The sequence below is a fragment of the Nycticebus coucang genome, chromosome 1 (genome assembly GCF_027406575.1).
Source record: "Nycticebus coucang isolate mNycCou1 chromosome 1, mNycCou1.pri, whole genome shotgun sequence".
NCBI classification, from domain to species: Eukaryota; Metazoa; Chordata; class Mammalia; order Primates; family Lorisidae; genus Nycticebus; species Nycticebus coucang.
The window spans coordinates 111,974,441-112,001,763 of NC_069780.1; the positions used below are offsets into that span (position 1 = coordinate 111,974,441).

The 27,323-nt window shown below is 41.6% G+C and overlaps 1 protein-coding gene across 1 annotated transcript in view; it reads right to left on the reverse strand.

The window, feature by feature from the left end:
• Nucleotides 1–27,323, reverse strand: part of FAM81B (family with sequence similarity 81 member B) — a 67,595-nt gene that overhangs the window by 33,233 nt on the left and 7,039 nt on the right. Inside the window, 2 exon segments of the mRNA XM_053596025.1 lie at nt 3,234–3,352; nt 9,819–10,062. Coding sequence (XP_053452000.1) covers nt 3,234–3,352; nt 9,819–10,062 — 363 coding nt within the window.

A 27,323-nucleotide genomic window follows, 5' to 3' on the forward strand; every position in this document is an offset into this window, starting at 1 on the left:
TCTGGGGTGGCGGGTTACATCACCTCTGTTCCTGGGCTGGGGTTGGCCTCCGTCTGGGGTGGCGGGTTACATCACCTCTGTTCCTGGGCTGGGGTTGGTCTCCATCTGGGGTGGAGGGTTACGTCACCTCTGTTCCTGGGCTAAGGTTGGCCTCCGTCTGGGGTGGCGGGTTACATCACCTCTGTTCCTGGGCTGGGGTTGGTCTCCATCTGGGGTGGAGGGTTACGTCACCTCTGTTCCTGGGCTAAGGTTGGCCTCCGTCTGGGGTGGCGGGTTACATCACCTCTGTTCCTGGGCTGGGGTTGGCCTCCGTCTGTGGCGGCAGGTTACGTCACATCCGTTTCTGGGCTTCTGGCTGTGGCGGGGCAGGTTTAGGTCTTATCTGTTCGTACAGGTGACCTTTGTGTGCTCACCTCTTTCTTTTTCGCTCCTGAGACTAGTCCACCAAACAGAGGATCGAGTGTTGGATGCAGCCGGGCGACTCTGAGAGACTCACCCCTGGCAGCACTCGCCCTGAAACTGCCTCTGTACTGGGGTGGGAAATTAGGTGTGAAATTCAAACCACGCTACAGTTATTAAACATGGAGCCTGATTTATGAAACAGTAAAATGTTTGCTAGCGATTATGCTGACATATCAACTTGGTTTCACTTACGCCAAAATGCTGATTGGAACTGAGGTGTAAAGAACCATGCGGAAAGACAGCAGTCTGCCTTAGCTTGTCCATAAGAAACAGAAGAAGAATTTAAGTCTCATGGCGTTTGTAGATTCTGCTTCAGAATACCAAATAGGTTTCAGAGATTTTCCATAAAAGGGAGACATGGAAAAATAAGGACAATAGGCCTTGTGGTAACATAACTGCTTATAATCGAAGGGGAAGGTAAGCAAGAAATCACAGCAGAGCAAAAGAAATGCATGTTTTCCTGATGCAATTCCATCAGGAAATTGTTTCTTTGTTTTCTTTGTTTCTTTTAAATCCACTTATTATTTTGCCTTGCAGGTAAAACAGGATTTGCAAGACCAAAAGCCATAGGTCTGTCAGGGGTTTGTAGAAAGATATAGTTGATAGGAGTGTCACCAGCCCTCCACAAATGGAATCAAATCAGAATTCATTCAAATCAGATGTTTGGTATTTATCTTCTTTGCAAAAGCATGGCTCATTTAAGTAAGGCTGGTATTTATTACCTTGCTTCATAACTTGCTCAAATATTATAAAAATCTTTTGTGTTAACAATATATAATAAAATATATGCTTATCCATAAATATTTTACATATATCATTATATACAATTTAAATACATAGTTACACTTGTTTATTCTCTAGACTGGCAGTCACTCCCGCTTTGATGACACTTTTCCAACCAGGATTATTATTTCTAAGAGAGACTATTTTTAAGAGGAGGGAAGCCATGCTCTAGAACTACCAAGTCTTTTCCAGAGTCACTGGATCACTTAAGTTGTGGGCCAACCTGGGTACCCTGGCTTCCCTCTGGTCCTCTGAACTCTACCCTGCTGCAGTTGCTGTCCTGGTGGCTTCTCACACACAACATGTGAGAACCAACTGCGTCCTTACTCCCCTTTTCTCTTTTCACTTCTTTGCCAAAACTGTTCCTTGCTTCGTATTTCCTTCTGTTCCTAAGCCAGAAACTTTGGTAGTTACCCTTGACTCTGCCTCTTCACTCATGTTCCTGTTTATCATGTCCTGATCTTACATATTCTCTTTTCCAGTGTCTGTGTTGTCTATCCCCCACTCTGGACATCATGGCTCCTGCCTGGGCTGCGGCCCTGGCCACTTCTTGCCTGAATTGCTGTAGTGGTCTTCCTCCCATCTCCATGCCATCTTCCTGTGCCCCCCAATTCAACCACTACTAGAAGGTCACAAAATGTGATATGTCCCCCCCTTCCCTGAAATTCTCCCAGGCTCATTTTAAACTTTCTACACGAAGTTCAAACTCTTTAGCCCACAGGATCCCTCATCCTCTAACTCTGGATGGCTTCTCTGGGGGCTGTTTCTTTTAAATGCATGCCCCAGAATATTGTACCAAAATGCCACTCTCACAGACAGGCCCTTGAACATGTCACAGTAATCTTCCCTTCAGTTCCTTTGCACGTGTGGCTCCTTCAGGTAGAGTGTCTTTCCTGTCCTTGCTTGTCTAGCTCACTGCTACACACCTTTCAGAGCTCATCTCTAGTCTCCCCTCCTCCGGGAGCCTCTCCTCCACCCAGTCTGAGTGGGACGTTGCCACAGCACCCAGGTTTCCCCTTGGTGTTTGCCTCATTGCTCATTCAGGGTGCACGTTTCCCCAGGTGGACTATGAGCAGCTACAGAAACATGACTGTGTGTGGAAGCCTAGTGCTCTGCCAAGCATATAGGCAGTGTTCAACACATTTTGTTTGATTGAATGAGTGAGCACCCTAGGAGAGATTTTCCTTAGGTGTTGCTTACCTAATTCTTATTTGGTCATTAGCACTTCAGAGAGGCTTCACCAGACAGAGGCTAGGTATTCTGGAGAGAGAAAGGAGGCCCTGGCGGAAGTATAGAGGTGGAAAGACGTTTGTGGTCATTCATTCACAAGCCATCTGCGATGCATCTGCCAGAGTGGCCCTGCCATCGCCATGGTCAGTCATTCTCAAGCCATCTGTGATGCGCCTGCCAGAGTGGTCCCACCATCGCCGTGGTCAATCATTCACAAATCATCTCCAGCGCACCTGCCAGAGTGGCCCCGCCATCACCAGTACCAACAGGTGTTTGCTGAACTGTGCCTCTTTAATTTTTTTGATTTAGAAATGTCATAACATAGGGTGGTATTCAAAACTTTATGCAGTTGGCAGTAAATCCCTTTCGTTCGACTCTTTAATGTATTACTGATTCTTGCACATTTTAAATGTTTTACTCATTATATTTGGACACATCTGGGGATTTTATGCCATGTATGTAGTTATGAGGGTGTGTCTGTGTGTGGATGTTGGCATTTGGGCAGCGGGGGCTGTAAAGATGAGACTTTGGTCACTTCAAGTGGAACCAAAGTAGGCATTCTGTTAAGCGGTCTTTTATAGAAACTTTAGATCTCACAGGTAGCAGGAGGCTTTAAAAGTCCTGTGATACACCATCACATCAGTTTAGCTTATGGGAAGACAATTTCTTTTTTTCCTGCAATATGGAAGTTATTTGGGAATGAGAATTCAGTGGCAGATAACTGCCTGCTAAAGATGAGCTAACACGCTGCTTCTCACCTGGCCACTCTTCCTCGAAGATCCCCGACTCCCTGGAGGTGTTTGAGGTTTATCTCCTGTACTGCAAAATTAGTTCCCATGGCTGCCTGATCGCGAACTCTTATTTGGTCTTCTAAAATCTGTAAGTTTGAGTTAAAATTCCCATTAATTTTCCATCACACATGATAAGAAAACATCATTTAAAGCAGGAATTACAAAGTTGAATGTAATTTGTAGTTAGGCTTATGGTGTAAATGAGAGAGCGCGTCCATCTCAGAGAGAAGTGAGCGCTGCTGATTCACCTGAGGGAGGCAGCAATGGCTTCGTCCCAGCAGATTGTCGCCAGGTGGGAAAGATTTCTCAATAGTGTCTCAACAAAGCTAGAAATCCAGAGTTGATATGAAATCTCTCAATTGAAAAGTACTGACGTCTTATTCAAAATCTTTCAGAAACACTATATGGGCCAACTGAACATTTATAACCATGGGTTGCCACTTGGCCATAACTGATAGAAAAGCTTTTCACAAGAACCTATTTCATAATTGGTAGTAAATTTAGAAAAAGGGATTATTTTTTGAATGTGGTATCAGGTAAGATCCTTTATGGATTGAATGTGACCCACAATGAAGCTAAAACAATTAACACAAGCAAATCTTAATTTAAAGTGTTTCATACACAGGGCCTGAGAGATTTATGGCTTGTGTGCTCACGTTTTCTCCTTGGGTATTGTCAGGCACGTCGTCACTGTTTTCAGTGTTCTGGAAATAAAGCTGCTGACTTTCCTGTAATACCAGGTTAGTGGTCCTGAGACAGTGGTTTTTAATTTTTTAGACCCATTTGCAAATAGTAATTTTCAAAACTGAAAAAAATTGTGCTTGTCCACAGGAAAAAAAATCATATTTTACTTGGGATTCAAACAAATTCCAGTGTAAAGCACAGAAATATGAGAAATTGGTATTTACTGAGAAGAAAGTGAGAGCACCGTCCAGACCAGCGATTTTCTACCCGTGTGCCACAGCACACTGGGGCGCCGTGAGAGGAGCTAGGTATGCCACAAGAAATTTAAAAAGCTAATTAATTAAATTATTTTCAAAAGAAATTCGAAGCACAATAAGTATAATCTTCTTTGTAAACTTTTTTTTTTTTTAATCAAGATAATTTCAATATGCTGTGGAAGTTTAACCATAGGCTCAAGTGTGCCGTGAGATAAAAAAGGTTGAAAAACACTGATCTAGACCTTTGGAAAACACAAATTTGTGACTAATGGAAACATTCAAGTTTATTTACTATAATTGACAAAAGTCTGAACTTTATTTAAACTTACATTTATAAACTTTACTAAGTAAAAGGGATTATTTTGTGTCGCAGATTAATTGTAGGAATTTCAGTGACCATATGGAGAACCTGCCTGTTTGTAAACTGGCAGACTGAGACTGCCCAAGAGCAAACCAGCCTTGAAGGCAAAGAAGTGTCAGAAGCACTAATGAGAGTTCGGTTTATCTCTGTACACCTGAGGCATTTTATTTTCCTTTTTGAGAAAGATGGTGATAAAAGGAAACTTACTGTACTAGATCCTGAAATGTTTTATAAAACGAGCACAAGTTGATCAGCGTTATGAAGGTATAAAGCCAGCAGACCAATGTAATGGACTGAAGACCTCGGTTAAGTGTAAGGAAGGAGCTCGTCCTGCCTGAGACTCTGAAATAGTGTCAGAGGATTTCACAAATGATATTGGAACCTTTGGTTACTCATTCAGAAAACACGCAATTTAGATCCGTACCTCATGTCATATTTCAATATAGATTGTAGAAGAAATAGATTAAAATACTTTTAAAATTAAGCCACAAAATAGTAAATAAGAAAGCAGATTATTTCATTTTAAGTGAAGAACTTTTAATCTTAAAAGAATAGTAACCTCCCCTTATCTATGGGGGATTTGTTCTGAGACCCCCCCAGTGAATGCCTGAACCCTCAGACAGTACTGAATTTGGTATATACTATGCTTTTTCTTATATACATATACCTACTATGATAAGGTTTAATTTATCAGTAAGAGGTTAACAACACCTGTAATAAAAATAGAACAATTATAATAATATACTGTAATAAAATTTGTTATGCTTGTGGCTCTAACTTATAGAGTGACAGCAAAAGTAGCATAAATTTCTTTTTCCTTCTTCACAATTATTTTTCTTATTCATAAAATAATGCGAATAATTTCCTTCTTCACAATTATTTTTGAATGAATAAAAGGTTTGTTCTTACCATCTATCTTAGCAACCTCAGCATATGATTTTTTTCTTTCCTTATTAAGTAGAGAACCTTTATTTTTTCACTAAAAGGAAGCAGTTTATGGTTTTTTTTCTGGCGCATTGGCATTGCGAGCATCACTATCCCTGTGATTTAGGCTTACTTGAACACCGGCTGTGATACAGCCAATCTGAGAGCTGAGGGGCCACTTGTGACTAATGGGGTGTGTGTGTATAAGCTGAATAGGGGTGGGGTGTATCTCGAGTCCTTGGGGGAGGGGTGGAGCAAGGTGATGCAAGATTGTAACATGCTACTCAGAACACCATGCCTTTAAAAACTTAGGAATTACTTATTTCTGAAAATTTCCATTGAATATTTTCGAACCATGATTAACTGTAAGTAACTTAAACTGCAGAACTTAAAACCACAGATAAGGGGGGACTACAGTAAATAGAAGAAATCACAAAGCAAAATATTTGAGTGTTTAAGTTTTTATGAAACTTGTAAAAACATTGTAAATACAATTAAAATATTAATAAAATGGAAAAGCATTTAGAATAAGTATCATCGCCAAGGGTTCAGTGATGTGCTGTACTATCACACCCCTGTCTGTGAGAGCTGAGTGCAGACACCTCTTCATATCTTTGTGTTCAGTGTCACGTTGATTGCTGGAAATGACAGTGAGAGTATTTACACCCTGGAAATAGGTAAAGACAAGAAACCAGATTTCCCCCCCAGAAAAGAGTTAGCTGCTGATTGTTAAACATTTACCAACATACTGCTGGTTATTGTCCTTAGTAGATAAAAGAGCGCACCAAATCAGTTAAAAGTTCTAAAATGCCAAAAGATAAATTAACAAAAGACATGAACAGATCATTGACAGAAGAAATTAAATCGTCACTTTAAATAGTCACGTCAAAAAACTGGATTCAACACCTTTGTTAAGGGGAAAAAAATCATAAAAGATTGAAACATTAAAACTCAATGCTGGCATAGGCACAGTGAAAAAAAGCACTCTTAAAAAAATACTAATGGAGGGTGGTGCCTGTGGCTCAAAGGGGTAGGGCGCCGGCCCCATATGCTGGAGGTGGTAGGTTCAAACCCAGCCCTGGCCAAAAAAAAAAAAAAAAAATACTAATGGAAGTGTAAATTAGTATAAACTTTCCGGAAACCAATTTGGCAACATATCTCATGAATGTCCATCCCCCAGTACTTTCAGTTCTAAGAATAGCTGCTGTGGAAAAATGAAAATGCAGACATGTATTTATGCACAAACAGTATTTATTTCAACATTAAGAGAATAAAAAGCACAAAGTATTTACCATGCAAAGAGTGTTTAATGACATATGATGGAGTTTGTGATGTAATTTTGCATTAAATATTGTGCTTATAATAGTCTCAGACTCCTAAACGGAGCCCTTGGAAGGGCAATAGGGAGATTCATCTCAGCGTTTGTAGAGATTGCCATTTGGTGGTAAAATTGTGAAAAATTCCCCCCCCCATTTTCAAAATAATCACAATAAACAGTATTGCTTTTATAAGTTAGGGGATAAAACTTATAATGAAGCAATTTAATGCAAAAATTTTTCTCTTTTTGAGTTAGAGAAAATTAATTTTAAAATTTCAAATTAGGAATAAGCAACTTAACTGCTGCACTAAAAAGACTTTTTTTCATTACTTTTCAGGACCTGAATCAAGCTTTAGAGAATCTGTCCTGCTGGTCAGTTGCAAATGGTCTGATCTGGTCAACGAGTTTGGGTTTTTTAAAATACTTGAATAGCATCCATTTCTGCATACAGAGCTTATAATTATTTACTAAATGTAGCCCAATAGCTTCTTCTTCATGTTTTAACTAAATTATCTACAGCCTTTAACATGTCTTCTGATTCAGTTTTCCACACAATCAGACGGAGTCGTCATTATTTTCCCTAGCTATGCCAAACTAGTATAGCAAATATTTTGAGGTTTTGTTTTCTGTCTTTTTTTTTTTTTTTTAAAGTTTTGGATTTTTTTTCCAAGCTAATTTAAGGTAATTAATTATTTTAAGAAAAGAAACTCTTAATAAGATTTTTAGAGATTTGAAAACTTTTTTCCCTTTGAATGTGGAGTAGTTTAGCAGGGTATAATTAATACACATTAAAACCAACAAATAAAAGTATGTGTCTGGATGGATCTTGACAATTGTACTCAACTATATGGCAGCCACCTAAATCGAAATATAGAACATTCTTAGGAGCAGTTTAGTGTTTCTAAGAATGTTGTTCTCTTTTTAAAACCAAAAAGTTTGGAGTCCTAAATTAGGATCTTATTTTAGGGATCTGCTGTATTTGCTAGATTTTCTAGTCATTTTAAAAGGCACAGAGCTGCTTGCCTCTGATCATTTTCATATTTTATTATGCTCAATAAACTTTAATCACTTTGAGAAGTGGTATTAACTGTTTAGGTACTGGGGTCAATGCAATCTATGCTAGATACCAATGACGTTCCTTTTAAAAGTTCACTGAGAGTGTCTAACTTTCCACACTCTTGAAGGTATCATGGGGTCTACTAGACTCTACAGATAGAAAATAAATAAATTAATAAGTATTCTTGCCCTTAAATACAAATTCATGAGGAAGCTGTTAGTAGTTCCATTCCATGTTTTTGTTTTTGTTTTTTGGTAGAGATGGGATCTCGCGCTTGCTCAGGCTGGTCTCTAACTACTGACTCAAGCAATCCACCTGCCTCAGCCTCCCAGAGTGCGAGGATTATAGGCCACCCCAAGGCTGTGGGGTGACACTGTGACAAACTGGTCAACATAGGGAGGTGGTCAAAATAAAGAACTAGGCCTCCTGTACTGATATGTACATGTGGTGCATGTCCGGTCTATGGAAATTAGGTCAGTGAAGGAGGGGGTCAGTGTAGGGAGGTGGGCCACTGTGGAGGTTCTAAGGTTGTCCTCAAACTTTTTAAACAGGGGGCCAGTTCACTGTCCCTCAGACCATTGGAGGGATAGACTATAGTTTAAAAAGGAAACTATGAACAAATTCCTATGCACACTGCACATATTTTGAAGTAAAAAAAAAACAAAACGGGAACAAATACAATCACACCACCGCATGTGGCCTGTGGGCCGTAGTTTAAGGACCCTTGTTTTAAGGTATAGACCATGGTAGTTTGCAAGATGGGCTATGTGATAAAAAATAAAATAGGATTTGAGGGAGATTGAAACTGTTAGGGTGGAGAGTGTATTATTTTATAAAGTGACAGGAGATCCTGTCTTACCTTTTATGTCTGAGCAGAGACCTGGAGGAAGAGAAGGCCAATTCTTGGGAGTATCTAGGGGAAAATGATCCAGTAAATCACAAGTGCATTGAGGACAGAGAATGTTTGGAATGTCCTCCGAACAGCTGGGCGGCCAGGGTCGCCAGAATGAAGGGGAAAGAAAGGAGGAGGCAGGGTCAGAGAAACTGCTGGCATCAGATCGTGATGGTTCTTTATAATTACAGCATTATCAGTGCAGTATGAAAACCTATTTGGAATGATTACATCAATAGAATCTTGGAGATTTACACTAACCTAAACACCTTAGCACAACATCTGGTGTAATGTTTTCTTTGAGACAGAGTCTCACTATGTTGCCCTCAGTAGAGCACCATAGCGTCACAGCTCACAGCAACCTCAAACTCTTGGGCTTAAGCGATTCTCTTGCCTCAGCCTCTCAAATAGCTGGGACGACAGAGACCTGCCATGGTGCCCGGCTTTAGTTTTGTTGTAGTTGTCATCATTGTTTTAGCTGGCCCGGGCCAGGTCTGACCCCGCCAGCCCCGGTGTATGTGGCCTGCACCCTAACCACTGAGATACCGACACCAAGCCCCATCTGATATAATGTTAACCAGTCATCTTTGCTGCTACAAAGTAAATACACAAGAAATATTTTTTGTCTGGGAGGCTGAAGCAGGCAGATTGCCTGAGTTCAAGAGTTTGAGATCAGCCTGGGCAAAAGTGAGACCCTATCTCTACTAAGAATAGAAAAATTATCTGGGACACCTAGTCCTAGCTACTCAGGAGGCTGAGGTAGGACAGTCACCTAAGCCCAAGAGTTTGAGGTTGCTGTGAGCTGTGATGCCACAGCACTCTACCCAGGGTGAAAAAAAAAAAAAAAGAAAGAAATATTTTTTTGAATAGAAGTTCATTCCTTGTACTTTTTGGCATAAATGAGCAGTTGAAAACTTAAACTGTTTCCTTCTTAGGCAACCAAAACGTTATCATTTAAACTCAAACAATACTGATACATTTCTGTACTTGAAAAATGACACTAGTGGTGGATAACCTTTGTTAAGCAATGAGGCCCACACACAGAAAACAGAGAACTACCTCAATGTTTTGGCTGAGCTTTCTGACGATGCTGGTGATGGTCTGGATGTGGCTTTCCAGTAACTTCCGAGCCAGTGACTCCTCCTTCCGGAAGCCATGAGTGCCCTGGAGACAAGCACTGATGTCTTCCTTGATGCGGAAGGCTTGCTCCAGGAGGAAAGCCACGGTGCGCTCCTGGCTGTCCAGCCTGTCCTCCAGCTGACTTCTCTGGGTGTTTGGAATGGCAGGAAGAAAAGGAAGCCTCCTGGTCAGGAAAGGGAAACAGCAGAGCTGTTGTAAGAACAAGCGGCAACCAGAACTTGAATTGTCACTTCTACTCCTTTGCTTTCCCTCTGGGAGAAGTTTGGTTTAATTACAAAAGATTAAAACCCTGAAATCCAGATTCTGGGGATGGGATGAGTGTGGTTTCAGTTGTCAAAAGGATAGTTGCACGTGGTAGGTTGAACTATCACCTTGTTAATTGTTTCTATTCAGAAATTAAGAATGGCTGAAGCCAGAGAAGCTTTGGGCGCCATGCTGACACAGGGGGAGTACAGACTTGAGTTTAGGTGTCACTGTGACTGGATTGAGAAATGCCTGGTACAGTGTTCTGCGTGTGTTTGTGAGGGTGTTACCAGAGATCCATGTGTGAAGCTGAGGGGCCGAGATGTGGAAGATTTTCCCCCAGTGCTTTGAGTGTTTTGCTGATCATAAAAGAACTGGAAATGCAGGTGAAAAATACAAGAATTCTCCCCTGACAAATCAATCAATCGTGTATGCCTCCGTCTCTTCACACATAGCATCATGCTTGCCTTCGAAAAATGCCCTTGGTCAGAGAGCACAGAGAATCGGACATGCTCAGAACCTTATGCACCAAAAACGCTTGCTGGAGAAGTTCCTCGGTGTTAGAAAGCACAATAAACAGGGAGCTGTGCTTGGTTAAGGATTAGACAGTCAAAGAAGACAGACTTTTATTTACCACAAAATCTAACAAACTAGCTGTGCTTCACTTTGGCTCATGGCTGGCACTTTCCAAACTGTCTCCACTGTTTTTTATCAACTATATACAATTCATGCCCCTGTTGGGTCTTAAGTTTGTAGAACTTACCACTCATTTAAATATTGATGACAGAAAAGTGAAGCCCTTTATAAGTATTTACATGAAGATGTGGTGAATTTTGCACAAGAAAATGGATTTCAATTGAATGCCCAAACCATAGTAACAGATTTGTTTGTGATCACGTGAAAGTAAATTTCAGGGCATTACCAGTAAAGTGTTTCTTTTTTCATTTAGCCCAATGCATTTGGTGGAAAATTCAGATGAATAGATTGGCCATACCATATGGAAATGATGGAAACTTTGGTTTAAAAATGCATCATTTGGCTTAGCACCCGTTGCTCAGGGAGTAGGGCTCTGGCCACATACACCAAAGCTAGCAGGTTCGAGCCTGGCCTGGGCCTGCTAAACAACAATGATAACTGCAACCAAAAAATTGCCAGGTGTTATGGTGGGTGCCTGTCATCCCAGCTACTCGGGAAACTGAGGCAAGAGAATCACTTAAGCCCAAGAGTTTGAGGTTGCTGTGAGCTATGACACCACAGCATTCTACAGAGGGTGACATAGTTAGACTCTGTCTCAAAATAATAATAATAATAAATAAATGAAAAATAAAAATGCATCATTTGTTGCATGGACATTCCTGCCAGTGGGTGACATTTCAGGAACTTCTAGTTAATTAAAGTCACCTTTGCCTAAGAAGCCAATGGACTTACTGCTTTAAAAATTATTATGTGCGTGGTAGCATAGGAAGGCATAGGGGTGGTGCTGTCAGCAGTATTGTTTCCATAGGTGAGTGCATGTGGGACAGGTTTCCACACAGCAGCATGACATAGAAGATGGGACAATTCTTGCTCTTTCCAAACTGGTTGTAGAACTTACCACTTGTTTAAGTGGTAAGATGACATTTGATGACAGAAATGTTGATTGCAGTTCATTTCACAATTGCTGAGATGTGGAAGCAACCTAAGTGACCATCAACCCATGAATGGCTTAACCAACTGTGGTATATATATATGTACCACAGAGTACTTTTCAGCCATAAGAAAAGGTGAAGACTTTACATCTTTTGTGTTTGCCTGGATAGAGTTGAGACACATTCTTCTTATCTCAAGAATGGAAAAGAAAGTATTCAATGTACCAAATACTAATGTGAAACAAATATATAAACAACTACGTGTCCACATGAAAGAAAAATGCAGATATATTTTAGTAGGGTGGATGGGAGAGGAGGATTGGGAAGAGAGGGGGTGATTGGTGCACAATGTGTTCAGCAGGCCTTCGGTGAAGGGCTCAACTACAACTTGAACTTTATCTTAGAAATAAAAACAATGTAACCTAAACATTTGTGCCCTCATATTAATCTGAAATATTAAAAAAAGTAGATGGAAAAATTTAATAGGAAATGCTCATGTTGTATATGGAATAGCTATTTATGGTCATGCAAGACTTTAAAATATAGTTAATTGTGAAAGTTAGTCAGCTCTTAGGGACCACCTCCATAAACATCCCACAGCCTATCCCTATAATACACTTTCTCACATGTCAAATTTTCTTAGTTTTTTTTTTTTTAATTAAATCATAGCTGTGTACATTAATGTGATCATGGGGCACCATACACTAGTTTCATAGACTGTTTGACACATTTTCATCACACTGGTTAACATAGTCTTCTTGGCATTTTCTTAGTTATTGTGCTAAGACATTTACATTCCACATTTACTAAGTTTCACATATACCCTTGTAAGATGCACTCCAGGTGTAATCCCACCAATCCCCCTCTGCCCCCTCCCCCCTCCCTCCCTCCCTTTTCCCCTTCCCCCTATTCTTAGGTTGTAACTGGGTTATAGCTTTCATGTGAAAGCCATAAATTAGTTTCATAGTAGGGCTGAGTACATTGGATACTTTTTCTTCCATTCTTGGGATACTTTACTAAGAAGAATATGTTCCAGCTCCATCCATGTAAACATGAAAGAGGTAAAGTCTCCATCTTTCTTTAAGGCTGCATAATATTCCATGGTGTACATATACCACAATATATTAATCCATTCGTAGATCGATGGGCACTTGGGCTTTTTCCATGACTTAGCAATTATGAATAGGGCTGCAATAAACATTCTGGTACAAATATCTTTGTTGTGATTTTTGGTCTTCTGGGTAGTAGAGGAATTATAGGATTGAATGGCAGATCTATTTTTAGATCTCTAAGCGTTCTCCATACATCTTTCCAAAAGGAATGTATTAATTTGCATTCCCACAAACAGTGTAGAAGTGTTCCCTTTTCTCCACATCCACGCCAACATCTCTGGTCTTGGGATTTCGTGATATAGGCTAGTCTTACTGGAGTTAGATGATATCTCAAAGTAGTTTTGATTTGCATTTCTCTGATGATTAAAGATGATGAGCATTTTTTCATATGTCTGTAGGCCGCGCGCCTATCTTCTTCAGAGAAGTTTCTCTTCTAATCCCTTGCCCAGCCTGCGATGGGCTCACTTGTTCTTTTCTTGCTTATACGTTTGAGTTCCCTGTCGATTCTGGTTATTAAACCTTTGTTGGAGACATAACCTGCAAATACCTTCTCCATTCTGAGGGCTGTTTGCTTGCTTTACTTACTGTGTTCTTGGCTGTGCAGAAGCTTTTTAGTTTGATCAGGTTCCAGTAGTGTATTTTTGAAGCTGTTTCAATTGCCCGGGGTGGGGGGTCCTCCTCATAAAATACTTGCCCAGGCTGATTTCTTCAAGGGTTTTCCCTGTACTCTTTTCTAGTATTTTTATACTTTCATGTCTTAAGTTTAAATTTTTAATCCAGTGAGAGTCTATCTCAGTTAATGGTGAAAGGTGTGGGTCCAGTTTCAGTCTTCTGCAGGTTGCCAGCCCGTTCACCCCGCACCATTTGTTAAATAGGGAATCTTTTCCCGACTGAATGTTTTTAATTGGCTTGCCAAAGATTAAATAATGGTAAGTAGCTGATTCATCTCTTGGTTCTCTATTCTGATCCAGACATCTCCTTTTCTGTTTTTGTGCCAGTACCATGCTGTTATGATCACTATCGATTTGTAGTATAGTCTGAGGTCTGGTAGTGTGATTCCTCCTGCTTTGTTTTTATTTCTGAGTAACGTCTTGGCTATTTGAGTTTTTTTCTGATTCCATATAAAATTAAGTATTGTTTTTTCAAGATCTTTAAAGTATGACAGTGGCGCTTTAATAGGGATTGCGTTAAAATTATATATTGCTTTGGGTAGTATGGACATTTTAACGATGTTGATTCTTCCCAGCCATGAGCATGGTATGTTTTTCCATTTGTTAACATTCTCAGCTATTTCTTTTCTTAGAGTTTCATAGTTCTCTTTATAGAGATCTTTCACGTCCTTTGTTAGATAAACTCCCAAATATTTCATCTTCTTTGGCCCTGCTGTGAATGGGATAGAGTCCTTAACTGTTTTTTCAACTTGACTGTTGTTGGTATAAGGCTTTATAAGGCTACCGATTTATGAATGTTGATTTTGTGACCTGAGACACTGCTGTATTCCTTGATCACTTCTAAGAGTTTTGTAGTAGAATCCCTAGTGTTTTCCAGATATACAATCATATCATCTGTGAAGAGCAAAAGTTTGATCTCTTCTGACCCTATATGGATACCCATGATTGCCTTTTCTTCCCTAATTGCGGTGGCTAAAACTTCCATTACAATGTTAAAGAGCAATGGAGACAATGGGCAGCCTTGTCTGGTTCCTGCTCTGAGTGGAAATGATTTCAATTTAACTCCATTCAATATGATATTGGCTGTGGGTTTGCTATAGATGGACTCTATCAGTTTAAGATATGTCCCTTCTATACCAATTTTCTTAAGTGTTCTGATCATGAAGGGATGCTGGATATTATCAAAAGCTTTTTCTGCATTGATTGAGAGAATCATATGGTCTTTGTTTTTTAATTTGTTTATGTGCTGAATTATATTTATAGATTTATGGATATTGAACCAGCCTTGGACCCTGAGATAAAACTGACTTGGTCATGATGTATAATTTGTTTGATGTGTTGCTGGATTCTGTTTGTTAGAATCTTGTTGAATATTTTTGCATCTATATTCATTAGTGATACTGGTCTATAATTTTCTTTTCTTGTTGGGTCTTTTCCTGGTTTGGAGATCAGGGTGATGTTTGCTTCATAGAATGTGTTGGGTAGTCTTCCTTCTTTTTCTACCTTTTGGAACAGGTTGAGTAATAAAGGTACCAATTCCTCTTTAAAGGTTTGGTAGAATTCTGATGTGAAACCATCTGGTCCCGGGCTTTTCTTTGTAGGGAGGTTTTGTATGGTTGATGCTATTTCAGAACTTGATATGGGCCTGTTGAACATTTCCACTTGATTCTGGCTAAGTCTGGGAAGGTGATGTGCTTCCAAGTATTGGTCAATTTCCTTCAGATTTTCATATTTCTGAGAATAAAGTTTCTTGTAATATTCATTAAGGATTTTTTGAATTTCTGACGAGTCTGTTGTTATTTTGTCTTTGTTGTTTCTGATTGATGATATTAGAGATTTTACTCTATTTTTCCTGATTAGGTTGGCCAAAGGTTTATCTATTTTATTGACCTTTTCAAAAAACCAACTTTTTGGGCAAGAATCGACATTGTTAAAATGTCTATACTTCCCAAAGCAATCTACCTATTCAATGCCATTCCTATCAAAATACCAACATCGTACTTTCAAGATTTGGAGAAAATGATTCTACGTTTTGTATGGAACCGGAAAAAACCCCATATAGCTAAGGCAGTTCTTAGTAATAAAAATAAAGCTGGGGGCATCAGCATACCAGCTTTTAGTCTGTACTACAAAGCCATAGTGGTCAAGACGGCATGGTACTGGCACAAAAACAGAGACATAGACACTTGGAATCGAATTGAAAACCAAGAAATGAAACTAACATCTTACAACCACCTCATCTTCGATAAACCAAACAAGAACATACCTTGGGGGAAAGACTCCCTATTCAATAAATGGTGTTGGGAGAACTGGATGTCTACATGTAAAAGACTGAAACTGGACTCACACCTTTCCCCACTCACAAAAATTGATTCAAGATGGATAAAGGACTTAAATTTAAGGCATGAAACAATAAAAATCCTCAAAGAAGGCATAGGAAAAACACTGGAAGATATTGGCCTGGGGAAAGACTTCATGAAGACTGCCATGGCAATCGCAACAACAACAAAAATAAACAAATGGGACTTTATTAAACTGAAAAGCTTCTGTACAGCTAAGGAGACAATAACCAAAGCAAAGAGACAACCTACACAATGGGAAAGGATATTTGCATATTTTGAATCAGACAAAAGCTTGATAACTAGGATCTATAGAGAACTCAAATTAATCCACATGAAAAAAGCCAACAATCCCATATACCAATGGGCAAGAGACATGAATAGAACTTTCTCTAAAGATGACAGACAAATGGCTAACAAACACATGAAAAAATGTTCATCATCTCTCTATATTAGAGAAATGCAAATCAAAACAACCCTGAGATATCATCTAACCCCACTGAGAATGGCCCACATCACAAAATCTCAAAACTGCAGATGCTGGCGTGGATGTGGAGAGAAGGGAACACTTTTACACTGCTGGTGGGACTGCAAACTAGTACAACCTTTCTGCAAGGAAGTATGGAGAAACCTCAAAGCACTCAAGCTAGACCTCCCATTTGATCCTGCAATCCCATTACTGGGCATCTACCCAGAAGGAAAAAAATCCTTTTATCATAAGGACACTTATACTAGACTGTTTATTGCAGCTCAATTTACAATCGCCAAAATGTGGAAACAGCCTAAATGCCCACCAACCCAGGAATGGATTAACAAGCTGTGGTATATGTATACCATGGAATACTATTCAGCCATTAAAAAAATAGGGACTTTACATCCTTCGTATTAACCTGGATGGAAGTGGAAGACATTATTCTTAGTAAAGCATCACAAGAATGGAGAAGCATGAATCCTATGTACTCAATTTTGATATGAGGACAATTAATGACAATTAAGGTTATGGGGGGGAGGAAAAGCAGAAAGAGGGACAGAGGGAGGTGGGTGGGGCCTTGGTGTATGTCACACTTTATGGGGGCAAGACATGATTGCAAGAGGGACTTTACCTAACAATTGCAATCAGTGTAACCTGGCTTATTGTACCCTCAATGAATCCCCAACGATATAAAAAAAAGAATAAAACAAAATAACAACTTTTTGATTTATTGGTATGTTGTATAATTCTTTTGTTTTCAATTTCATTTAATTCTGCTCTAATTTTGGTTATTTGTTTTCTTCTACTGGGTTTGGGGTTGGAATGTTCTTCCTTTTCCAGTTGCTTGAGATGTCCCATTAAGTTGTTAACTTCCTCTTTTTCCGTTCTCTTGAGGAAGGCTTGCAGTGCTATAAATTTCCCTCTTAGGACTGCCTTTGTGGTATCCCAGAGGTCCTGATAATTTGTGTCTTCATTGTTGTTTTGTTCCAAAAATTTGGCAATTTCCTTCTTAATGTCATCTCTGACCCAGCTATCATTCAGCATAAGGTTATTTAACTTCCATGTTTTTGTATGAGTATGCAGATTCCTGTTGTTACTGAGCTCAACTTTTATTCCATTGTGGTCCGAGAAGGTGCAAGGAATAATTTCTATTTCTTTAAATTTACTGGGGTTAGACTTGTGACCTAAGATGTGATCGATTTTGGAGTAAGTTCTGTGGGCTGATGAGAAGTATGTATATTCATTTTTGTTGGGATGAAATGTTCTGTAGATGTCTGATAAATCCAAATGTTGGATGGTTAGGTTTAAATGTAAAATTTCTTTGCTCAGCTTCTTATTGGAGGATCAATTCAACACTCTCAAAAAAGTGTTGAAATCTCCGACTATTATGGAGCTGGAGGAAATCAAGTTGCTCATGTCTGTTAGAGTTTCTCTTATAAATTGAGGTGCATTCTGGTTGGGTGCATAGATATTAATAATTGAAATCCCATCATATTGAGAATTACTCTTAACAAATATGAAGTGACCATTCTTATCCTTCCTTACTTTTGTTGGTTTAAAGCCTATTGTATCTGCAAATAAAATTGCAACACCTGCTTCTTTCTGATTACCATTTGTCTGAAATCTGGATGACCATTCTTTCACCCTGAGTCTATATTTGTCTTTTAAGGTAAGATGTGACTGTTGTATGCACAAAATATCTGGCCTGAGTTTTTGTATTCAGTTGGCTAACCTATGCCTCTTTAGAGGACAGTTTAAGCCATTCACATTAATAGAGAATATTGATAAGTCTGGTAAAATTTTGGATATTGAGTTTTTCGAAAGTCCAGTGGACATTTTTAATCTTTTCTCCTGTGTGGAAGTTGGAATTTGATCAAAAGTTTCTGAGTGAGTTTACTTTTGTGGTAGAGGATTTGGTTTGTCATTATGGAGGATAGGTCTGAGAATATCCTGAAGAGCTGGTTTGGTTATGGCAAATTTCTTCAACATATGAATGTCATTAAAGTATTTAATTTCTCTATCATAAATGAAACTCAGTTTAGCTGGATACAGGATCCAGGTTGAATGTTATTTTGCTTTATGAGGTTAAAAGTCGATGACCAACCTCTTCAGGCTTGAAAAGTTTCAGCAGAGAGATCTGCAGTCATTCTAATATTCTTACCTTTGTAGGTAATGGCTTTCTTCTGTCTGGCTGCTTTGAGAATTTTTTCCTTCATATTAACTTTAGTGAAGTTAATTATGATATGCCTGGGTGATGTCTTATTGGGGTTGAGTCGTGCTGGGGTTTGAAGCTGTCTGCTATCTGAATTTCAGAATCTCTGGGCATGTCTGGAAAATTCTATTTCATAATTTCATGGAGAAGGGCCTCTGTGCCTAGCGAGGCCACTTCATCGGTTTCAGGGATTCCAATGAGTCGGATATTAGCCTTCTTCGAATTATATCAGAGCTCTCTGAGAGAATGATTCATTTTTTGCTCTCCATTTCTCTTCCTCTTTGAGAGTTTGGGAGTGTTCAAAGGCTTTGTTTTCAATGTCAGCAATCCTTTCTTCTGCTTGCTCCACTCTGTTACTGAGAGATTGTACTGTATTTTTCAGATCTTTGAGGGCTGCAAATTCTTGCTTCAGCATGTCTAAGTCTTTGGTGGTTTTGTCTTTAAATTTGTTAAATTCTTGAGACAGTTTTTGAATTTCTTCTTGAATTCCTAATTCCAACTTTTGAATTGCTGCTCGAAGTTCTAATTCCAAATTTTCCTCCAATTTATTAATCTTGTTTGCAATCCAAATTCTGAATTTGATTTCTGACATCTCAGCGAGTTGTTTATGAATGGGATCTTCAGTTACATCTGCCATATCTTTCCTTGGGGGGGTTGATCTATTCTGGTTATTCATGTTACCAGAGTTTTTCCACTGATTCTGCCCCATGATTGTTTTACTCCCTTCGATTTTTCCCCTGGAGCTTTGTCAAGGACCCATACAGTGCTGTGGCCTGAGAAACTGGGGCCCTGTTTGGTGTGGTGGGGCTAAGTGGTTCTGTCTTGTTTTCAGCTGGTTTCTGTTCGACCCTAGTGAAACAGTTACTCTGGGTTGAAGTCTCAGCCGTGGAGAAATACCAGCAATTAAGTCTCCCTGCCCACCACAGGCAAAAATTGGAAAAGGAAAATCAAACCTTCCTACAACCACACACCCAGGGCACCAACTGAATAGTCCTCAGGCAATTGGCTCTGTTCAAAAGGTTGAAATCAATAGTCTCAGTCAGCACCTGTCTCGGGTGGAAGAGTTTAAGAGGTCTCTGGGAACTGGATCACAGGGGTCTGGTGACTACTCTCTGATATGGCTTGCTCCAGTGCTGCGTGGAGTCAGGAGTAGCCACCCAGCAAATAGATCAGTCTGGGAAGGTTGATGCCTTCTTCCCCACCTTGCACCTCTGTCACACCCTGATAACCCTGCAGTTGGCTGACCCAGTTGCCTGTAGTGAACAGATACTACAGGGGTTTGTACCTGCCTGAATCACAAGGAAATCTGCCAGGCCTCTGCACTCTGCCTCTATCCAGCAGGATGAGGTAAGGCCTGACAGCCTCGGGAGCTTGATGAAGGTTGGGGGGTATTCACTCAGGTCCAGCCCTGCCCCTGATTGATGTTACTGACAGAACAGAACACAACAACTTTGCGGGATTTTGTTTCTGTTCCTGCTAAATTCCCCTGCAGAAGAGAAGCTGTTTTGAGTTCCAAAGCTCTATCTTTGCTCCTGCAGGTTTGTTTTCGGTTAACTGTCAGTTCTATCCTGCTGCCTTCCTTTGTGTATAGGCTGATGATCCCCTGAGGGCCAGGTGCATCTTAGGCTCAGTAAAGCCGTCCTCTTGTCAGCCCCGGCCTGGGAACTTCCCAGGTCTGTGAGTCAGTACCGCCTCAGGCAAATCCTTTACTCATGCGTGTTTGCCGGCCTCCTCTGGTTGCCCAGGGAGACAGGGGGTGTGGCTCCAGAATATCCAGGAGTGAGCCGTATTGCTGCTAAAAGACGGCTGCTGCTCCGAGCCTCAGGGAACTGCTGCTCTGGTGTGGTTCCCTCCCAGCCGACCATCCTCTCCTCGCTCCCATGCCCCAGAGTCAGTGCTGACCAGCTGCAGTTTAGGCACTGTCCACACCCCTCGAGAAATCACCCAAGAATCTGAACTCCTGGGGCACAGGCCTCCAGACCTCAGGGTGAGAGTGGAGGGGAGTTCTGGGAGCTCAGAGTTGCAGGTAGAGAATATATAAGGGAGGTAGGTCCAGTTTTTAAAGGGTCTCTCCCATGGAGAGTAGTGGGAGGACATTTGAACTCTGCCCGTTTGTTTGTGGGGCACTCTGAGCCATTCTCTGAGCCATGAGGGAGGGGACTCCCGTCTGCTCGGTGATGGATTTTGTACCTTCTGTTTGTATCCTTGTGGTCGCAGCTCACCTCAGTGGGGTTGATGTGCGTTCTTCAACCTTCTCTCTTGGTGTAGCTCAAATCCACCAGGTTACTTGCAAAATTTTTGTCCTTTAACTCTCCTTTTGGACGGGAGCCTCTGTGGAAAGCTGGCTTCAGTCAGCCATCTTGTCTCTGCCCCCCTTAGTTTTTGAAAAAGGGTTTCCCCCACTATTTTAACGTGTCAGCATAATTATTATTACAACTTGCTATGCTGTGTATTTTATCTTCACATCATTTGCAACACTGAAAGCACAAATCGTGGCAAGACTTTGAGAGTTCTAGTTCATTTTATGTGTTTTTTGCAAATTCAACTCCAGGAAAGTACATTATCATAACACTGACTCTGTGAGTACTGTGCACATGTACATATAAATGTTGAAACTTCTTCAATAATGAGAATGTTCTCTGTTGTACATCTGCATTTGTGAACAGTAAAATTTCTTGAGATCTTGGCACAGAAGATGATGACCCACTGAGGGGTCTGATGGATCTCATCAGGAGACTTAAGTCAGCCATCATGGTGCTTCAGATGACTGCGGTTATGAAGGAGGGCACATTAGGAGACTCAAGTCAGTCATCCTGGTGCTTCAGATGACTGCAGTTATGAAGCAGGGCACACCAGGAGATTCAAGTCAGCCATCATGGTGCTTTAGATGACTGCAGTTACAAAGGAGGGTACATCAAGAGACTCAAGTCAGCCATCATGGTGCTTCAGATGGCTGTGGTTACAAAGCAGGACACATCAGGAGACTCAAGTCAGCCATCCTGGTGCTTTAGATGACTGCAGTTATGAAGGAGGGTACATCAGGAGACTCAAGTCAGCCATCATGGTGCTTCAGATGGCTGTGGTTACGAAGCAGGGCACATCAGGAAACTCAAGTCAGCCATCATGGTGCTTCAGATGACTGCAGTTACGAAGGATGGCACATCAGGAGACTCAAGTCAGCCATCATGGTGCTTTAGATGACTGCAGTTATGAAGGAGGGCACATCAGGAGACTCAAGTCAGCCATCATGGTGCTTTAGATGACTGTGCTTACAAAGCAGGGCACATCAGGAGACACAAGTCAGCCACCATGGTGCTTTAGATGACTGCAGTTATGAAGGAGGGCACATCAGGAGACTTGTCAGCCATCATGGTGCTTCAGATGGCTGTGGTTATGAAGGAGGGCACATCAGGAGACTCAAGTCAGCCATCATGGTGCTTCAGATGGCTGTGGTTATGAAGGATCAGGAGACTCAAGTCAGCCATCATAGTACTTCATATGGCTGTGGTTATGAAACAGGGCACAACAGGAGACTCAAGTCATCATGGTGCTTCAGATGGCTGTGGTTATGAAGGATCAGGAGACTCAAGTCAGCCATCATGGTGCTTCAGATGGCTGTGGTTACGAAACAGGGCACATCAGGAGACTCAAGTCAGCCATCATGGTGCTTCAGATGACTGCAGTTACGAAGGAAGGAACATCAGGAGACTCAAGTCAGCCATCATGGTGCTTCAGATGACTGCAGTTATGAAGGAGGGCACATTAGGAGACTCAAGTCAGCCATCATGGTGCTTCAGATGGCTGTGGTTACGAAGCAGGGCACATCAGGTGACTCAAGTCAGCCATCATGGTGCTTTAGATGACTGCAGTTATGAAGGAGGCCACATCAGGTGACTCAGGTCAGCCATCATGGTGCTTTAGATGACTGCAATTATGAAGGAGGCCACATCAGGAGACTTAAGTCAGTCATCATGGTGCTTCAGATGGATGTGGGGAGCTGGTGGCTGCAGCCGAGACTGTATCCAGAGGAGCCACCAGGGCTCCGCCTGCAGAGGACTGGGGAGCCTGCCTGTCCCCCTGCCCACCGGCTGGCCAGTGGCTGCCTGCCCAGCTGGCCTTAATGTTATGGTATTTGTCACAGTGACAGGAGCCTCTGAGGAGGCCGTATCTGCAGCTGCAGGATAGATGCCTTAGCCTGCAAACACACCAAGCGACTTACACAAAGGCTAGACTATTGCTATTTCTTTTTCTTCATCTTTAAAACTTATTTTAAATAGTTAATTTATGATTACTGGTAAGCTTTCCTTTTTGAAATTTCTTTTCATGCCTGAGCTTTATTGTTGCCTGGGGTTTATCATTTTTATTGCTCGTTACTCACGTTTAGTGAGATACCAAATGCTGCTCTGTTTAGCTTTATTTGCATGATTCCTATAAGATAAATAGCTTGTATTTTTTACCTATTGCCATTTCCATAAGGAAGGAGAATATTGTCTCTCAATTGACCTCCTTAAATCAACGACTAGAAGAACAAACGCAGTATGTCAGTCTTCTAAGAGAGATTCCGTATCCATATTCAAATCATCAGATCATCCCAGGGGTTAAAAACTGAGGTCTCTCCCTGATTGCAAATAACAAAACCTCCCTGCTTATTTAGTGTGTAATATTAGGGGGACCTATATTTTAATTTAACTGTGAAAGGAAAGAAATAACTGAATATTCCAGACTAGTCCAGATGGAGGACGAACCACAGGAGGAAGAATTCCCAGAGAGCCTTTTCAGGGAGATACCTGGGCTTCTCATAAATCACTGATTATGTAGCCGACAAGTAAATCTGGACACATTTTCCACAAACCCTGAGTTCTATTTTTCTGCAACTCAGTGTGACTTGCACCAGCTGTGCTGTGCCTGGCAGACGCACTGGAACACAGAGCCTCTCCCTCCCCTGCCTGTTTTGTTCTTGTGAATGGAGCACTAAATTTACTTAGGAGATTCCGTAACCATTTTGGCAACCTGTAATACTCAGAGACTAAAATTTGAAAATGTAAACCCTTTTCTAGAATGTGAAAAGGCATAACTGAAGAGAAATGTCTACATTTTATGAGGTCTATTATATGACTAGTTGCATTCTGAATGTATAGAGTCTTAGGAAAAAAATCTGAAGTGACATTTTGGAGAATATTTTGATGTCTCACAAAGAATACTCTGTGGGTGTGTGGGGAGCGATGAAATAGAAAAAAACATATTTTCTATAGCTTCTCCATTCCTTGTCTGTAACCACCCGGGCAGATTTGGGTAGCTATAGAAGCCAGCACTGCTGAGTTTTATGCCGAGCTGAGTGTTCCCGGGCTGAGGGAGGCAATTTGAGTTTTGGTGGATACAGTCCGGGAAGAGCAAGACAAAGGCCAGTGGGGCTGGGCCAGCAAGGGGCTCGCTCTGGGAAAGGCCCCAGGAGAGGTAACTGCAAACAGGGTAGAGTCCAGGAGACTGGAGAAGGTTCTGGTTATGTATCTTTCCCAGGGAAACTTCACACACACTGAGGCAAACTCCATGTTCAGCAGAATTTTCAATAAAACCACAAATTAATGATGTCCCTGGCGTGACTGGTTTTCTTTCTTATGGAGGCATTAAAGGTGGCAAAGGTTCCAAGAGAGTCCCTGCCAACAACGTCTGGGTCGTGCTTACAGCTAAACTATACGTAAATTGCAGGAGCAAATAGTTCTGATGATGTTTAGGGTTCCCACAGCAACTTGTGGCCCTCTTGAGACACCTTCCCACATTAACCTGCTCCTTGTGTTGGGGGGTTGTGTGAGTCTCTGGGGGGAAGAAATGGCATACACCAAGAAGGAAGACTGGGTTCAGGTCTGCCTCGGCCACTCGCTACCTGTATCCTCTATTGGGTTGCCCAGAAGAGGCCTCCTTCTGTGTGTGGTGGAAAAAACGACTCCTAACCTTCCCAATTGGCTGAGGAGCGTACCTGAAGTGCTTTGAAATGTGTAAAGTGTGGCACACGTGTTCTTCAACATGGTGTTAGGAGTTGAGTTGTGTCCTTCCAAAATATATATTGATGTCTTAAAGCCCAGTACCTAAGAAATGACCTTATTTGGAAATAGGGTCTTCGCAAAAGTCATCAGCTCAAAAGAAGTGACCCTGGAGTATGGTGGGTCTCAAATCCAACATGACCAACATCCTTATATGAAGGACAGCACAGAACAGAAGAACACACATGGGGAAGGAGGCAGAGCCTATGAGCTCAGGGTCATGGAGCACAGACCATGGAGAACACACGTGGGGAGGGAGGCAGAGCCTATGACCTCAGGGACATGGAGCACAGACCATGGAGAACACACGTGGGGAGGGAGGCAGAGAACTGGGGCTGCACCAGGAAACTTTACGGATTACCTTGAAGTTAGGTGTGGGACACGGAAAAACTTTCCCCTCAAAGTCCTCAGAAGAAACCAGTCCTGCTGATGCCAAGTTTGGACGTATGACCTCCAGAACTGTGAGACCGTTAATCTCCACAGCTGTTGGAAGCCCCCACCCCCCCACCATTTGTGGCTCTGTGTTAACAGCAGCCCCGGAAAGATTTTGAATGGCTGGTCACCTGAGCAGGGCTCCCCGCCTGGTGAAGGTGTGTGCTGCAGTCTGCCACAACAAGGTCTTACCTCTATTCAGTGCTCATAGTAAACATATCACTTTCATTTTGTTCCCACAACTACCCTTTGGCATAAGTAAAATTTTTCTCAATTTAGGAGGAATCTGAGGCTTTCCAGCTGGGAAATGCTCAAGGGACCTCTCTCTGCTGCGTCGCAGTGATTAGTGGCTTTTCCTGTTGTGTTTGCACTTTTCTAGAGGAATAAGGTGTGTTTATTCCTCTGCTTCTTAATACGTAACTGTTTCCAAAGTCATATAATTTTCATCCCAGTCACCATGCCTGCTTGCTTCACGCCTCTCCTTGGGGACCTACAACTCCAGAGGGGCTCCCTCTCTGCCTTAGAGAACTGAGCCAGCCTCAGCGGAATTCTCACAGCTGACCAGAAGCTCTTAGATGTGACAAGAACTGTGGGAGCCCCTGTGGCAGGAGGAACTGAGTGCATCCCCAGGTGGCCCCGCCCTGATTTGGGGAGGCACTGTGGGCAACACCAATTCCTACAGCCATGGCCACTTACGGCCAAAGTCATGGCCACCACGGGTGGCCCCAGGGAGAAGATCAAAGAGAATCAAAGACTGCCTGGTGGCTGATGGCAGTGCCACCTTAGCCAGCCGGCCTGCCCTCACAGCTCCTCCGTCTTCCTTCCTCAGACACCCGTCTTCACCACACAGCAACACCAGCAATGCATCCCAGCATAACAGAATGTCTGCCTCGCTGCTGTGGAAAGCCTCCAAGATGAGTCCTTTCAGACCCTGAGTTCCATGTTCTACCGACAAGGAGAAATTGTCAATCATTTGTTGTTCTGCCCATCTGACATACTGAAAGTTTCATGTACCCCAATTTTAAATACCATTCACTGGCTGTCAGCCAGATCCTCGTCTTCACAGAATGTACTCCTCAAAGAATTCCGGAGATAGACACATACTGGCCATTGCTCACAATAGAAAATTCCTTAGTATAAAACCACCTTGTTTCTCTGGCCTGCTTTTTGTTCAGGAAATTTGGAACTTTCTCCATGGGCAGCAAAAACTCAGGATTCATTCTCTCCAGAGACCTTCAAATTGAATCCCAGATACTATCATAGCTCAAGTTTCTACTTCCCTTTTTTAAAATTCCAGCCATCTGCGTCCCCTTTCCATTCCTTCTACACCACAGGAGGATTCCTGCCTGAGTGACGTCACTCTTCTTCCAGATGTCCTTGCGGCCAAATCCCTCATTTCCTCACCTTGGTTCAGACACCAGCTTCCCAGTGCAGAACTGCACTAGCCGTCTGTTTAACCACGTGTGTCTTGCCCACCTGCTAGAAGGGAAGTCCTGCAAGGGCAGGCATCTCACTTTTGCCTGGCACATACAAGGGGCTTAATAAATATTGGCTAAGTGAATAAATGGTGACAACCAGGTTTTGAAGACCAAAGAATCTTAAAGATGAAAGAGACCTTAGAAAGTATTTGTTTCCATGGTGAGAAACATTTCTGCCCCCACCCCCAGGATAGTCAATTAAAGAAAAAAAAAAAAGAAATTTATGACAGAATTTGTTTCCCATTAAAAATTAAATCCTGTGGGAGGATAATGTACATTCTTCAATTTTAGCCACCTACTTTATTACCCAGAAGAACAGAGATGAGAAATTGTGGGCAGAGTAGAGAAATAGCAAGTGTGCGTGATGATTGATCCTGGGGGTCCCCACCTTCCTATAGAGGAGGCAAACATTGCTCAGTGCACATATCTTTTGTTTTTCTCAAGTTTGCAGAGCTGAATAGAGGCAGATTCGGGAGCAAACCTGAGACGTCCTGGCCTCTGTTCGGTGCTTTTTCCTCAAGACCAGAAGAAGAAGACTCCCCCAAGAGGCTTTACGCTTTTCTGCTCAATTAAGCTTGAATGAGCTTTGGACATGCTGTCATAAAATCAGTGGGAGTCTGCTCATTGGGAATTGATGAACAAATGTGGAAATCAGAATTATTTGTTATCTTTCATACAGTGTCACCGTATTTTTCCTATCAATGATTGCAAACATTCTATCTCCCCTGTCCCGTGGATTATTAACATGGCCTAACATTTAAAAAGTACTAATAATGTGTGAATATTGCTCCAAAGCCTG